The 15,064-nt window shown below is 37.0% G+C and overlaps 1 protein-coding gene across 2 annotated transcripts in view; it reads left to right on the forward strand.

Moving 5' to 3' along the window:
• SCP2 (sterol carrier protein 2) overlaps window positions 1–15,064 on the forward strand; it is a 127,623-nt gene that overhangs the window by 38,212 nt on the left and 74,347 nt on the right. For both annotated transcript variants that reach the window (XM_045477441.1, XM_045477442.1), the window contains exons 7-10: window positions 3,537–3,600; window positions 9,610–9,696; window positions 11,077–11,227; window positions 12,853–13,000. In XM_045477441.1, coding sequence (XP_045333397.1) covers window positions 3,537–3,600; window positions 9,610–9,696; window positions 11,077–11,227; window positions 12,853–13,000 — 450 coding nt within the window. The remainder of the gene's footprint in view (window positions 1–3,536; window positions 3,601–9,609; window positions 9,697–11,076; window positions 11,228–12,852; window positions 13,001–15,064) is intronic.

Genomic DNA, 15,064 nt, shown 5'->3' on the forward strand with positions numbered 1-15,064 from the left:
GTATTGAACCAACTTTGCATATCTCTAATGAATGCCAGTTGGTTGTGAGGTATTGACTTTTTTTTAATGTGGGGTTAGATTCTGTCACTATTTTATTTTATATAGTACTTTCAAATCAACATTTGTAAGTGATTTTATGTTAATTTCTTACTTGCTTTATAAAAAGAAATAGGAAGCCTCTCCTTACTTTTAATGCTTTGATACACTTTATGGAGCATGGAGATTACCTAATCTTTGTAGGTTTGATAGAATTCCCTGTGAACTCATCTTGGCCTGTTTTTTGTTGTTGTTGTTGTTGTTTTTTGTTTTTTTTTTTCCTTTTTGGTAGTTGCTTGGTTTCCTTATGTTTAAATATTCTATCTTCACTGAGGTTATTTTGGGTAGTTTATGTATCTCTAGGAAATTATTCATTTCATTTAGATTTCCAAATCTTTGTATTGAAGTCTGAAAAGTAGTCTTTTGCAATTTTACAATTTTTTCTATTTCAATGATATTTCCCTCTTGTTATTTTTTATGTTTGTATATTCATGCTTTGTCCTTTTTTTTAAAATGCTTATTTATTTTTGAGAGACAGAGTGTGAGCAGGGGAGGGGCAGAGAGAAAGAGAGAGACACAGAATCTGAAGCAGGCTCCGGGCTCTGAGCTACCAGCACAGAGCCCAATGTGGGGCTCGAACTCACAAACCGCGAGATCATGACCTGAGCTGAAGTCAGATGCTTAACTGAGCCATCCAGGCACCCCGTTGCTTTCTCCTTTTTAAAATTAAATTAGGTAGTTGTCTATTTTGTTAATTTTTTTTTTTTAATTTGAGAGAGAGAGAGAGAGAGAGAGAGATTGAGAGAGCCTGCATATGAGCAGGGGAGAGGGGCATAGGGAGAGAGAGAGAGAGAGAGAGAGAGAGAGAGAGAGATTCTTAGCAGGCTCTATGCTCATGGCGCCCAATATGGGGCTCCATCCTGCAACCCTGGAATCATGACCTGCACTGAAATCAAGAGTCAGATGTTCAACTTACTGAGCCACCCAGGTGCCCTTATTTTGTTAAATTTTTCAAAATAACAGGATCTTGATTGATTATGTCTATTCTTTTTATTTTTTCCGCAATTAATTTCTGCTTTTATCTTCTTTGTGCTTTCTTTTGGTTTACTTTGGTTGTTGTTTTTCTAGTTTTTGAGTTGGGAATTTAATTCATTTTCTTTTTTTTAATGACAGCTTTATTGAGATATAATTCACATACCATAAAATTCACCCTTTTAAAGTATACAATTCAGTGATTTTTAATATATTCAGAGTTTTGCAACTATTACCACTTTCTAGTTTCAGAACATTTTCATCACTCCAGTCCCACCGAACATTTTCATCACTCTAGTCCCACCAATGGTCACTCCTTCCATTTTTTGGGTGATTCCAGTTGTTACAGCGGTCTTTCCCATGTTGAACTCAAATCTCTCTCCCTATAGTTTCCATCCATGGTCTTGTTTCTGTCTTCTGAGGCTCACAGGAGGTGAGCCTCTTTCTATAGCTCTTCAAATATCTGAAACCTGCCAGACCTTGTGCTTAACTTCCTTTTAACTGTTTCTCACTTAACTGTGTAACTGTTCTCATTTGACTTGTTTCATAATTCATCATCACAAGTCTAATTGCGGATACTGGGATCACATGTAAGCATTTATGGTAGTTGCGTCACACTATTAAATCATATTGAACTTGTAGTCAAACAGAACCTCAGAGCATTTCTCATAGTTGCTGCTCCTTTTCCCAGATTGTTTTGGGGATCCAGGAATAGAATTGGTCATTTAATTTGAATATATTCTGATCCATCCCATTAATAAGCTTTGTTGAATCTATTTGGATTCAGTATTATAGCAGTCCTTCCCACATTCAGGTTTGGTGAACATGCCTTTAATTTTCTAATCCAATTTTTGGTAGACATATTAGCCAGAGCATGGCTGAGGTTAGAGGTTAGCACTAGAGACTTTTCTGCAGGTTAACCTGTATTAGTCAATGTTGGTGGTTTCCCAATATGTGTTCTGTGGGACAGTAACCTGATAAGATTCTCTATTTCATGGGTCAGATAAGTTGGGAGATGCTTCAGATTCTTTAACCCCCTTTTGGACAGTCATGATATGCATATAATAGTAGTAAAGGCTCTGAATGTCTTGCCATAAAGAAACCTGTTTCACTTTGTTTAACCCAGTATTATCTAAACGTATTTGACAGAATCCTTATTTTTTAAAGTAACATCATTGTGCTCCCCTAAACAAAAACCAAAACCCACAGTATAGTATTTCCTTACCTTGTCCCAAAAGATGTCCTAAAAAATTTAATTGTCTTGCTGATAATCAGATACTGTGTTTCATTTGATCTACCAGTCAAACCAATGAAAACAGGTATTAATCTTCTATGGCTTGTTCCTACTGAACCCATATTGGCTGCCACCTGATTATCACTCTTCTTTGTATGAGATCACTAGTGTGGATTCTGCCTTCTTCCTTTTTTATTAGAATTGAGACAAGATTTGCTCAATTATATGCATGTCATTTCTGCTCTGAAGATCATCCTCCTGACAGAGATGATAGAGATGAAACAGAAATGGGGGCTCTTCATTTTCCTGTGCCATCATTTATTAACCTAACATTATCAGCTGCTATCAGTGTTCCTTTTCCTTCCTTGGCCTTTCTGGCTCTCAAGCAGGATTCAAAACCTATCTTATGCTGCTTTGTCTTTTTTAAAGTAGTAAAAACTTTTTGCGTATTTAACTTCCTTAATACATGCTTTTGTTTTTCTGACACTAATCTTTAAACTTTCTGTTAAAGAATTTAAAAACATACATATTTCTTGTTAGGCTATAACTTTTCTTTTCTTTTTTTTTAAACTTTAAAAAATATTTATTTATTTATTTTTGAGTGAGAGACAGCACGAGCCGGGAAGGAACAGAGAGAGGGAGACAGAGAATCCCAAGCAGGCTCCGAACTGTCAGCACAGAGCCTGATGTGGGGCTCAAGCTCACAAACTATGAGATCAAAACCAAGAGTCATATGCTTAACCAACTGAGCCACCCAGGTACCCCTAGGTTATAACTTTTCTAAAGACTCTTCTGCCTTTTCATAAGGAAGGAGAAGGACCAGGTCCTGGAGGGTGTGGGTTGTAAAATTCACTTAGCCCAGGGGCATTGGGATACTTTGGCAAACTCCTTAAAAAATTGCTGGCAGTGCTTTCCTGCCCTATATCCACTGTGAATCCCAGGCTATATATTCTGGTTTTTGAAACTGGACTCTTACTTATACTAGATAGAATTAACCAGTTTGAACTATTTTCATATTCAGTGCTTTTCATATTCATATTCATGTGCTTATTAGTGGATTCAACTCATTAAATATACACAAGTTTAATTAAATATTTATATGAGGGATCAGTTGTTGACATGATCAATATTGACAATCTGTGCAAAGGAAAATGCAGAAATGTTTGGCAGGACACTGCGTACCATTGCAACATTTAATAAACAATATGAAAGCACTTACTTGTTTTCTCTACAGGAACAAAGGTTGAACATTTTGCAAAAATTGGATGGAAAAATCATAAACATTCAGTTAATAACCCGTAAGTATTTCAGAAATATGAAATTGTAAAAATCTGAGGTATCCTGCTATGTAATATACAACTTTATACTTAAAAAGTAAGGGGAAGACCTCAAAGATATTAACTAGAATGTTTTATTATTTTTCTTATAAAAGGCCTGTACCCAGGTAAACTTTTAACTACAGTTTTAGCTTTGGGTTTGTTTATATTTAGAATGTCATTTATTTAAGCTTAAGAAAGAATGTGAATGATTGCTGATAAAGTTTTAGTGAATTTTCATTGCTTATATGATATAATAGAAACTCCTTCATATGAGATAATAAGCTTGTTATAATTTGGCCCACTCTACCTTGCCAGTCTTATTTCCTACTACTTTCTGGTTATTTACAGTCTCTAGCTTCACCAGATCACTTGTTTTTTCCCAAGTGTAGGATACAGTACTCACTTCTGTGTTTTTACTTAGGCTGTTAACTCTCCCTGGAATATCCTTTTGTCTTTCTTTTGTTTGGTGAATATCTATTTACCCATCAAGCCCCAACCCAAATGTCATTCCTTCTCTAAACACCTTCTTAAAGCTTCCTGGGCATAATTTTTTTTTTCTCATGAGTTTCATTGCACTGTCTGTATACCTCTATTATAACACATCACCCTATCCCACTTAGTTATTTATAAGTCTTTCTTTGATCATGATGGTCCTTGAGCAGAGATTCTGTCTTATCTTGTATCATCAGCATCTAGCAGGGTATTGGAACATAGTATATGTTCAATAAAACTTTGCTGTTACTGAATAGTAGAGTTGGTATATGTGCTGCCAAAGCAAGCACCTGTATAGTAGAGTTTGAATAAGTCGTCTTAAGCCCATGAAGATGATCTAGAGCAAATTCTTTGTCCTTAGAACTTGGAGAACCATGCAAATATCCTTTTTATTTCCTAAGTAGTAAGGAACTATACCAATACATTGAGAAATTGACAACACTGCAGTTTCTTGGCTTTGAGGCTTCAAGGAGTAGCTCTTAACTTTCTCTAGAGAATCAACGTCTTTCTCTTACTTAACACCCTGCCTAACCAGGCATCAATTATCCACTCATTATAGCATTCTTCTAAAGGGAATTCATTCACTCAACAAATATGTATTCAGCGGCCTACTGTGTGCAACACACCTTTAGCTGCTAGTGATACAGCAGTGAACAAGATAGATAAGTTCCTTGTCCCCAGTGGCCTTCCATTTCATATTGTAAATTCTCAATTATGTTGAATAGGCAAATGTTATTTCTGGATGTCAGTTTCATCATGTAAAACTCTTTGAAACAGCCAAGAATAGCCTTCTAGGTTTTGCTCAGAAATTTCAGATGCCAACTTCTTGCACTAGGTTTTCCTTGGCTAGGAAAGAAAGAGAATCCTGTGTTTGCTCACTAGTTGTTATAGATACCCGGTTACATATTTCTAAGAAGGTTGAATTATAAAACTCTTCTCAAGTGTTTCCTCACAAATTATAAGAATACTTAAAGGCAGTGAGAATCTGTGATAAGTAGTGTCGAATTAGGGATAGTTCATGCCACTTGAGCCCTCAAACCTGTGTCTATAACTTACTCCTAGTTGTCTCTACTTAGATGCTTCATAAGTGCCTCAGAGTCAACATGGCCATACAGAATTGATCATTTTCTCTCAACCCTATTTTTACTTTAGTATTCTTCATGAATGACATCAATATGTACCTAATAATAGAAAACTAGAAGTCATTCTTAACTCTGCTTTCTTCCTCAGTGTCCCATATGAATTGCAGATGAGTTGAGGATGAACAGAATGCTGCGTCCTTACTGTCTCTTGAACTCATCCCTTCTTTCTGTCTTTAACTTCCAATTCCCTACTCTAGGCCTTAGCATTTCTTGCCTTAATTATTGCTCTCATCTCTTAGTTTAGTTGCTTTTGATAATGCCCTTCACCATCCCTTTTGTGTACCATAGCCTTCTTGTTTATTTTTTTTTCTTTATTTTTTTTTCTTTTTTTATTTTTTTTAATATATGAAATTTATTGTCAAATTGGTTTCCATACAACACCCAGTGCTCATCCCAAAAGGTGCCCTCCTCAATACCTATCACCCACCCTCTCCTCCCTCCCACCCCCCATCAACCCTCAGTTTGTTCTCAGTTTTTAACAGTCTCTTATGCTTTGGCTCTCTCCCACTCTAACCTCTTTTTTTTTTTTTTTTTTTTTTTCTTTTTTCCTCCCCCTCCCCCATGGGTTCCTGTTAAGTCTCTCAGGATCCACATAAGAGTGAAACCATATGGTATCTGTCTTTCTCTGTATGGCTTATTTCACTTAGCATCACACTCTCCAGTTCCATCCACGTTGCTACAAAAGGCCATATTTCATTTTTTCTCATTGCCACGTAGTATTCCATTGTGTATATAAACCACAATTTCTTTATCCATTCATCAGTTGATGGATATTTACATAGCCTTCTTGTTTAAATACAAGTCTGATTGTTACACTCCAGCTTAATATCCTTTAGTAGTTCCTCAATGTTTTTAGTGTAAAATGTAAATACCATATACTGGCCTTTCATGGTCTGATCTTTGTTTATTTCTCTTGCTCCATCTTTGTCACCTTGTGACTACATTTCCTCCCAAACTTCATGCCCTAGCTTCAGTGAGCTACTTTAACTCAAGAGGCTTTGTGTATCCTGATTCTTTTGCCAGTAATTCTCTGTCTCCTCCTTCCTCTTATTTGCTAACCCCAGAGGGAAAGCTCCCTCTGGTATCTGGGTCTGATGCTCATCCTGTGTGCTCTTGTGGCATTCTGTATAACATTTCTGTCGTGGTATTTATCATATTGTATTTATTTGCCAGAGATTCATACTGAGTTCCTTGAGGGTAAGGACTATGCCCATGTCCCACATGCCTACCACAGGATCTGGCACAAATTAGGTGTTTTATGGAAGTTGGTGATGATCAAAGTTAACTTTAGAAGAAAAGGTACAGATACTAGTATGCAGATCTAAGTTACATGGGCTTTATTTCTAAACATTTGAATTGCTGTTCATTTCCATACCAGTTGAAGTTTGCTTATAGACTCTCTTTTGTGGTGTCTACTGCTTCTGCTATTTTTGCCAGAGCAGTTTCTGAAATCATCTCATTTTATTGTTAGAGGAGCCAAAGGGGATAAAAATAAGTTTCTTCTTTGCAGTGGTTAAGTTTCTTCTTCACAGAAAGGAAATGTGTTTTGAAGTATGCAGATAATTTATTATAGGTTTTCTACATTTATTTAAGAACTCTATTAGCCTTCATTAAAAGTAATTATATAATATCATCCCCACAAAAGGCTGAATTGCAAGTAATTTTGTTTTGCTCTTAAGGAACTAGTATTTAATAATTCTAGGTAGTGGTGGTGGTGGTGGTGGTGGTGGTATTACATTTTAACCCCCAACTGATCTGGCACCAGCTGGGTATACTGCAATTCAATTCTGGCACTAACCACCCGAGTTGATGCAGACCCCAGGAATTAAGAACTTAGTCCTCCTCAAGACTGCCCTCACTTAAGATGCCAGCCACAAGTAGGGTCTCTGACCAACTGGTCAAGTACTGGTCAAGTACTTCTGACCAACTGACTATAAATACAGGGGTTTCCATGACCTCTCAGGTTTGATAATTCACTAGAGTTCCTCACAGAATTCAGGAAAGTGCTATACTTATGATTACAGTATTATTATAAAGTATACAGCTCAGGAACAGCCAAATAAAGAGGCACATAAGGCAAAGTCTGAGAGGGTTCCTAAAGCAGAGCTTCTGTACCTTCTCCCCATGGAGTCAGGACACATTACCCTCCTGGTATATGAAGGTACTCACCAACCAGGAAGCTTCAGCAAGCTTCAGTGTCCAGAGTGTTTACTGGGGCTTTATGCAGACGTACTTGATTAAATCATTGACACAAGATTGAATTCAATCTCCTGCCCCTCCCTTCTCCTTAGGGGTCAAACTGGCTCAAAAGTCCTAACCCCTATATTCACACAGTTGGTGTTTCTGGTGACCAGCCCCTGCCCCCCATACAGTTAACAGGGGGCCCACTATAAGTCACCATATTAGCATAACAAAGACACTCCTGCCACTCAGGAAATTGCACAGGTTTTAGAAGCTCCATGCTAGGAAGCCAGGATGAGGATTAAACACATTTTTATTTTACAACATATTGTATTTTGGAGTTCAGATTTTTAAAAAATTCAGTTCAAACAACTTACTTATTAAAGGTTGAAACTTCAAGCTGTATTACAAAACTGTAGTCATCAACACAGTATGGTACTGGCACAAGAACAGACACATAGATCAATGGAACAGAATAGAGAACCCAGAAATGGACCCACAAACTTATGGCCAACTATCTTTGACAAAGCAGGAAAGAATACCCAATGGAAAAAAGACAGTATCTTCAGCAAATGGTGTTGGGAAAAGTGGACAGCGACATGCAGAATGAACCTGGACCACTTTCTTATACCATACACAAAAATAAACACAAAATGGATGAAAGACCTAAACGTAAGACAGGAAGTCATCAAAATCCTAGAGGGGAAAATAGGCAACAACCTCTTTGACCTTAGCCACAGCAACTTCTTACTTGACATGTCTCCAGAGGCAAGAGAAACAAAAGCAAAAATGAACTATTGGGACCTCATCAGGATAAAAAGCTTCTGCGCAGCGAAGGAAACAATCAACAAAACTCAAAGGCAACCAACAGAATGGGAAAAGATATTTGCAAATGACATATCAGATAAAGGGTTAGTATCCAAAATCTATAAAGAACTTATCAAACTCCACACCGAAAAAACAAATAATCCAGAAAAGGAATGGGTAAAAGACATGAATAGACACTTTTCCAAAGAAGACATCTAGATGGCTAAGAGACACATGCAAACATGCTCAACATCACTCATCATCAGGGAAATACAAATCAAAACCACAATGAGATACCACCTCACACCTGTCAGAATGACAAAAATTAACAACTCAGGCAACAACAGATGTTGACGAAGATGCAGAGAAAGAGGATCTCTTTTGCACTGCTGGTGGGAAAGCAAACTGGTGTGGCCACTCTGGAACGCAGTATGAAGGTTCCTCAAAAAATTAAAAATAGAACTACCCTATGGCACAGCAATTGTGCTACTAAGTATTTATCCGAAGGAAAGACGAGTGCTGGTCCAAAGGGGCACATGCACCCCAATGTGTATAGCAGCACTGTCAACAATAGCCAAAGTATGGAAAGAGCCCAAATGTCCATCAATGGATGAATGGATAAAGAAGATGTGGTATATACATACAATGGATTTGGCGATCAAAAAGAATGAAATCTTGACATTTGTAACAATGTGGAAGGAACTAGAGTGTATTATGCTAAGTGAAATAAGTCAGAGAAAGACAAATATCCTATGATTTCACTCATGTGTGGAATTTAAGATACAAAACAGATGAACATAAGGGAAGGGAAGCAAAAATGTTATAAAAACAGAGAAGGAAGACAAGCCATAAGAGACTCTTAAATACAGAGAACAAACTGAGGGTTTCTGGCAGGGGGTTGGGTCAGGGGAAGGGCTAAAGGGGTGAGGGGCATTAAGGAGGACACTTTTTGGGATGAGCACTGGGTGTTACATGTAAATGATGAATCATTAAATTATATTCCTGAATGTTTTATTACGCTATATGTTAACTAACTTGGATTTAAGTTAAAAATAAATAAAAATTAAAAAATAAAAGAGAATCTTATATTAATAGAACAGTCAAAATATATTAAATGAAAAAAATATATTAAATGAAGATGCCTACAGTATTACCAGTTTTAGCATAGCACTTATTATATTACTCATAATAACCATAATAAAAAGTTAATATTTATTGAAAAAAAAAGGTTGAAACTCTTAATAAAAGCCTATCTTTTGTTTGTAAAAATAATATTTACATATTATTCTCTGACTTCTGGATCAGAACATTTTCAAAAAATTATAACTGCTACTTCGTATTCTGTAACTACTTATTTTGTATTTAGGAATTCCCAGTTCCAGAAGGAATACAGTTTAGACGAAGTGATGAAATCTCAAGAAGTTTTTGATTATTTGACTATCTTACAATGTTGGTAAGAAAACCACATTTTAATATTTAATAGAAGTAACTGCTCCATCTGGGTATATCTGTAACTGTATCTGCTTGTATAGAGCTCCTACTAATGAAGTCCTCACTCTGGCGCGCCCTTACTTCCTATTCCTTTTTTTTTTTTTTTTTTGAGAGCAAGAGAGAGAGAGAGAGAGAGAGAGAGCGAGAGTGTACACATGTAGGAGCAGAGGGAGAGAGAAAGAGAGAATCTTAAGCAGGTTCCATGTTCAGCACTGAGCCTGAGCTCAGCATAGAGCCTGAAGTGGGGCTTGAAGTGGGGCTCAGTCCCACGATCATGAGATCATGACTTGAGCTGAAATCAAGAGTCAGATGCTTAACTGACTGAGCCACCCAGGGGCCCCTTTACTTCCTATTCCTATCTGGAGACAGACTGTCTTTTCTCTTGGAAAATTATGTACTTCATTTCCTTCATTCTTGAGTTCTACCTACTTTTTAAAAATTGTATTTTATTCATTTAAATGTGGCTTAGGAGGCCAGTAGAGTCCAGAGTTTCTCCCTTGAGCATTTTGTTTTCTCTACTGTATGCTTCTATCTTAGGAAATGTTATTCAGTTATAGTAGCTAAGAGTAAACATAAAATAGGAAAAATGAAAACAAGAAAAAAATAGCTCTAATAATAATAATAGTTGCATCTTGAAAATTGCTTGACAATATCTGTTTCCCAGAAGGTTGAATTGGTACTGTCTAGCTCCTGCTTATCACCTGGAAGACCCTGGTAGGATGCAATTGAATAAATGGGGTCAGCCTTTATCTGTTGCAATATGAAGGTCTGCCCATTTATAAAGTCCAGCTGAACTCAGAGAAGTCTTCTTGTGTTTGCCATTTTCCTTCACAGCTTTGCTATAAGGAAAAAATCTATTTTGAGGAGATCTCTTAACTAAACCCCACCTTCTGGTTTGGACTTTCTGGTATTTCCTATTCTGTCCTTTCCAAGTTTCAAAAGGATTCCAAGACTGATTATTTGGAGATAACAATGTTAGAGCTAGTTAGGCCCATAGTAGATTTTTATTGTACTAGAATAGGAAAAACCGTGTTGACTCCTCAGAAGTCACCAGAAGATGCCTTATGCATCTGCAAAGGTAAATTCAGATTCTTTGCATTAAGAATGTTTTGGGAGAGACCCTTACAGACCAAGAAGTGGCTGATAGTGTTTAAGTTCTTGATAGAGATTCAGTTCTCAGGTGGGAAGCATGTATAATTTTTAACTGTAGATTTCACAAAGAAGACAGTGCAATGACCAGCAAGCATAATCAGCTTTTCTTTCCACATAGAAAGAACTCTTGGTCTGAAATCCTAAGATAGAGGTGCACTGGATGTAAATGATTATTTTTACCTCCTCTTAGTCCCACTTCAGATGGTGCTGCAGCGGCAATTTTGGCTAGTGAAACATTTGTACAGAAATATGGCCTAGAATCCAAAGCTGTGGAAATTGTGGCACAAGAGATGGTAACTGATTTGCCAAGCACATTTGAAGAAAAAAGCATTATTAAAATGGTATGTCTGAGATTCTATTTTATTTATCAATTGAGGGCTTTCTGTTTTAAAATTTCAAGGTGACCTCATGTTGTCATTAGCTCTGGAAGTTATTTACTTGAAAAAAAATCAGTCCAGAATATTTAATATTATAATCCATCCTTAAGAATCTGTTAAGGGAAAATAACTGATGAGAACATATGCTTCTTGTGATAGAGCCATAAATGCACTTTTAATTAACTAGACGTACTATTTTGGTGGGTTTTTTTGTTTTGTTTTGTTTTGTTTTTTTTGTTTTTGTTTTTGAGTTGACTGGATATGCCCAGAACTCCTTTCTTACAGAGTTAAGGGAAAAACAAGGATATTTTCAGGGAACTTTCTTGACCTTAGCACTATAAAATCTTGATTAAAGATTGAGTAAATGTGGAAGAAGTTAAAAAATGACAATTCAGACCTAGAGTTAGTTGAATATTTGAAGATACACACATACATATTTAAAAATGTACCCGTGCACGTATACACAAATGTATAACAATGATAAGGTAATTAGAGTTTACCAAATGATTTTACAGCAATGCTTTGAATTTGAAAATGTCTCTATAACTTGCCCAAGATCACAAAGCTGGAATGTGGTTGAGGTGGAACTTCTCAGGTTTTCTGTGTAATACATTTACACCACAATTTTATGCCTTGGAGAGTTTGCTTGTTATTGTCTGAGACCAAAGGGGTGTTAAGAGCATGGGTTTGGAAAAATGTTATCCTATATGATTTTTTAAAAGAAGATTGTTTGTTGTCACATAGAAATTCCTTATATTTTTAGTGTATCTGAATCATAATTATCTATTGCTCAATCTCTTCAAACTATTTACCACAACAACAAATTGTGGTTTGACTGAGTTTTTATAACTGTGCAAGATATGGCCTAAGGAATTTTAAGTCCTTTTTATATATTTATTTAAAATTCTGGGTTTTTGTTTTGTTTTTTTCTGGGCACCTGGGTGGCACAGCATCCAACTTTGGCTCAGGTCATAATCTCACAGTTCATGAGTTTGAGCCCTGCATCGGGCTCTGTGCTGACAGCTTAGAGCCTGGAGCCTGCTTTGGATTCTGTGTCTCCCTTTCTCTCTGCCCCTCCCCTGCTTGCACTCTGTTTCTCTTTCTCTCAAACATAAATAAACATTTTTTTTAATTCTGTTTTTTTCTTATATTTTTTTAAGTTTATTTATTTATTTTGAGAGAGAGAGTGAGAGAGAGCAGGGGAGGGGCAGAGAGGGACAGACAGAATCCCAAACAGGCTCCATGCTCTTGGTGAGGAGCCCTGATGTGGGGCTCGAACTCACAAACCATGAGATCATGTCCTGAGCCAAGATCAAGAGTTGGATGCTTAACCGACTGAGCCACCCAGGTGCCCCTAAAATTCTGTTTTTTATAGTATACAATTTAATATGTACATTCTCCATCCTGAATATTCTTTTATTTAGACTTTCTATGTAATAGAGAATCATTCTAAGATTTGATTATTAATCTCAACTGAGATTTTAATTTGCATAGTCAGTTTTCAACTGTAAAGGTTATACATGTTAATCTCTCAGAAATCTTATATAAAGGTCCCAATTTTGACTTTTTTTTTGTGGTTTTGGTTTTAGGTTGGCTTTGATATGAGCAAAGAAGCTGCTAGAAAGTGCTATGAGAAATCTGGCCTGAGACCAAGTGATATTGATGTCATAGAACTTCATGATTGCTTTTCTGTCAATGAACTCCTTACTTATGAAGCACTGGGACTCTGTCCAGAAGGTAATATCTTTGGTGAGATGCAGATTAACTTAGTAAAGTCACTGAGGACATTTCAGTTTTGCCATTAAAAAAAGGAATTCACTAATTGCCTTTCCTTTCATGTTGACTCTGCCATACTGTGCAAAGTAAATGTAAGGTATCCCAATACTGGACTTTTTAAGGCATGTAGTCTTGGATAATACCACCACTGAGGTAATAGGTTATACAAATAATTTGTATTATGTGTATCAGAGGAACTTAGAATGAATTGTTAAGTACAAAAAAAAAAAAAAAAGGATAAAAATTACATATGTACTTCCAAATATTTCATATTGTATTTTTTTTTTCCCCAGAGAGGGAGCATGAGGCGGGGGAGAGGGGTAGAGGGAGAGAGAGAGAGAGAGAATATCTTAAGCAGGCAACATGGTCAGTGTAGAGCTGGACATGGGGCTGGAGCCCATGACCCTGGGATCATAACCTCAGCCGAAATCAAGAGTTGGGCACCTAGGGGCGCCTGGGTGGCGCAGTCGGTTAAGCGTCCGACTTCAGCCAGGTCACAATCTCGCGGTCCGTGAGTTCGAGCCCCGCGTCAGGCTCTGGGCTGATGGCTCAGAGCCTGGAGCCTGTTTCCGATTCTGTGTCTCCCTCTCTCTCTGCCCCTCCCCCGTTCATGCTCTGTCTCTCTCTGTCCCAAAAATAAAAATAAACGTTGAAAAAAAAAAAAAATTAAAAAAAAAAAAGAGTTGGGCACCTCAACTGACTGACCCACCCAGGTGCCCCTTGGTTCTTTTTTTTTAAGTTTATTTATTTATTTTGAGAGAGAGTGTGCCCATGCATGAGAGCTGGGAAGGGGCAGAGAGGGAGGGAGAGAGAGAATTTCAAGCAGGCTCTATGCTAATGTGGAGACCAGTGCAGGGCTTGATCCCACGAACCCTGAGATCCTGACTTGAGCCGAGATCAAGAGTTGGATGCTTAACTGACTAAGCCACCCACGTTCCCCCATATTGTGTTTGAATAAAGACTTGCAGAAAGGAAAATGCGAAAACTAGTTGGTGAGATCTGGAGGATTTTTTTTTCTTTTCTTTTATAAAAAGGTTGTATTATTTTTCATTACCATAAGCAGTGTATGAGATTTTGAGTTGCTTCACATCCTCACCAATATTGATATGGTCAGTTTTAAATGTTTTAGCCACTCAAAAGAGTATGTGATGTCCTGCAGCATTCAGATAAAAAAAGAGATAAATGGCATCCAGATTGGTAAGGAAGAAGTAAAACTGTCACTATTTGCAAATGACATGATGCTATATATAGAAGACTCTAAAGACTCCACTAAAAAAACTATTACTAATAAGTAAACTCAAGAAAGTTGCATGATACAAAATGAGCATACAGAGATCTCTTGCATTTCTATACACTAATAATGAAGTAGCAGGAAGAGAAATTAGGGAAACAATTCCATTTACAATTATACCAAAAAGAATAAAACACCTAGGAATAAATTTAACCAAGGAGGTGAAAGTGTTTTATACTCTGAAAATTATAAGACATAGAGGAAAGAAACTGAAGATGACACAAAGAGATATACCATGCTTATGGATTGGAAGAATGAATATTGTGAAAATATCCATAAGAATATTCCCAGAGGAATGTATAGATTCAATGTAATCCCTATTAAGATACCAATAGTATCTTTCATAGAACTAGAACAGATACTTCATTTTTTTAATGTTTATTTTTATTTTTGAGAGAGAGAGAGAGAGAGAGCACAAGGTGGGAAGGGACAGAGAAAGAGGGACAGAGGGTCCAAAGCAGGCTTCTTGCTGACAGTGTCAAGCCCAATGTGGGGCCTGAACTCACGAACCTCGAGATCATGACCTGAGCTGAAGTCAGACGCTCAACCAACTGAGCCACCAAGGTGTAACTGGAACAGATCATTCTAAAATTTGTATAGAACTATAAAGGACCTCAAATAGCCAAAGCAATCTTGAGAAAGAAGAATAATAACTGGAGGTATCCCAATCTCTGATTTCAAGATATACTACAAAACTGTAGTAATCAAAACAGCATGACACTGGCATAAAAATA

This window comes from Leopardus geoffroyi, chromosome C1, assembly GCF_018350155.1.
Source record: "Leopardus geoffroyi isolate Oge1 chromosome C1, O.geoffroyi_Oge1_pat1.0, whole genome shotgun sequence".
Classification (NCBI taxonomy): Eukaryota; Metazoa; Chordata; class Mammalia; order Carnivora; family Felidae; genus Leopardus; species Leopardus geoffroyi.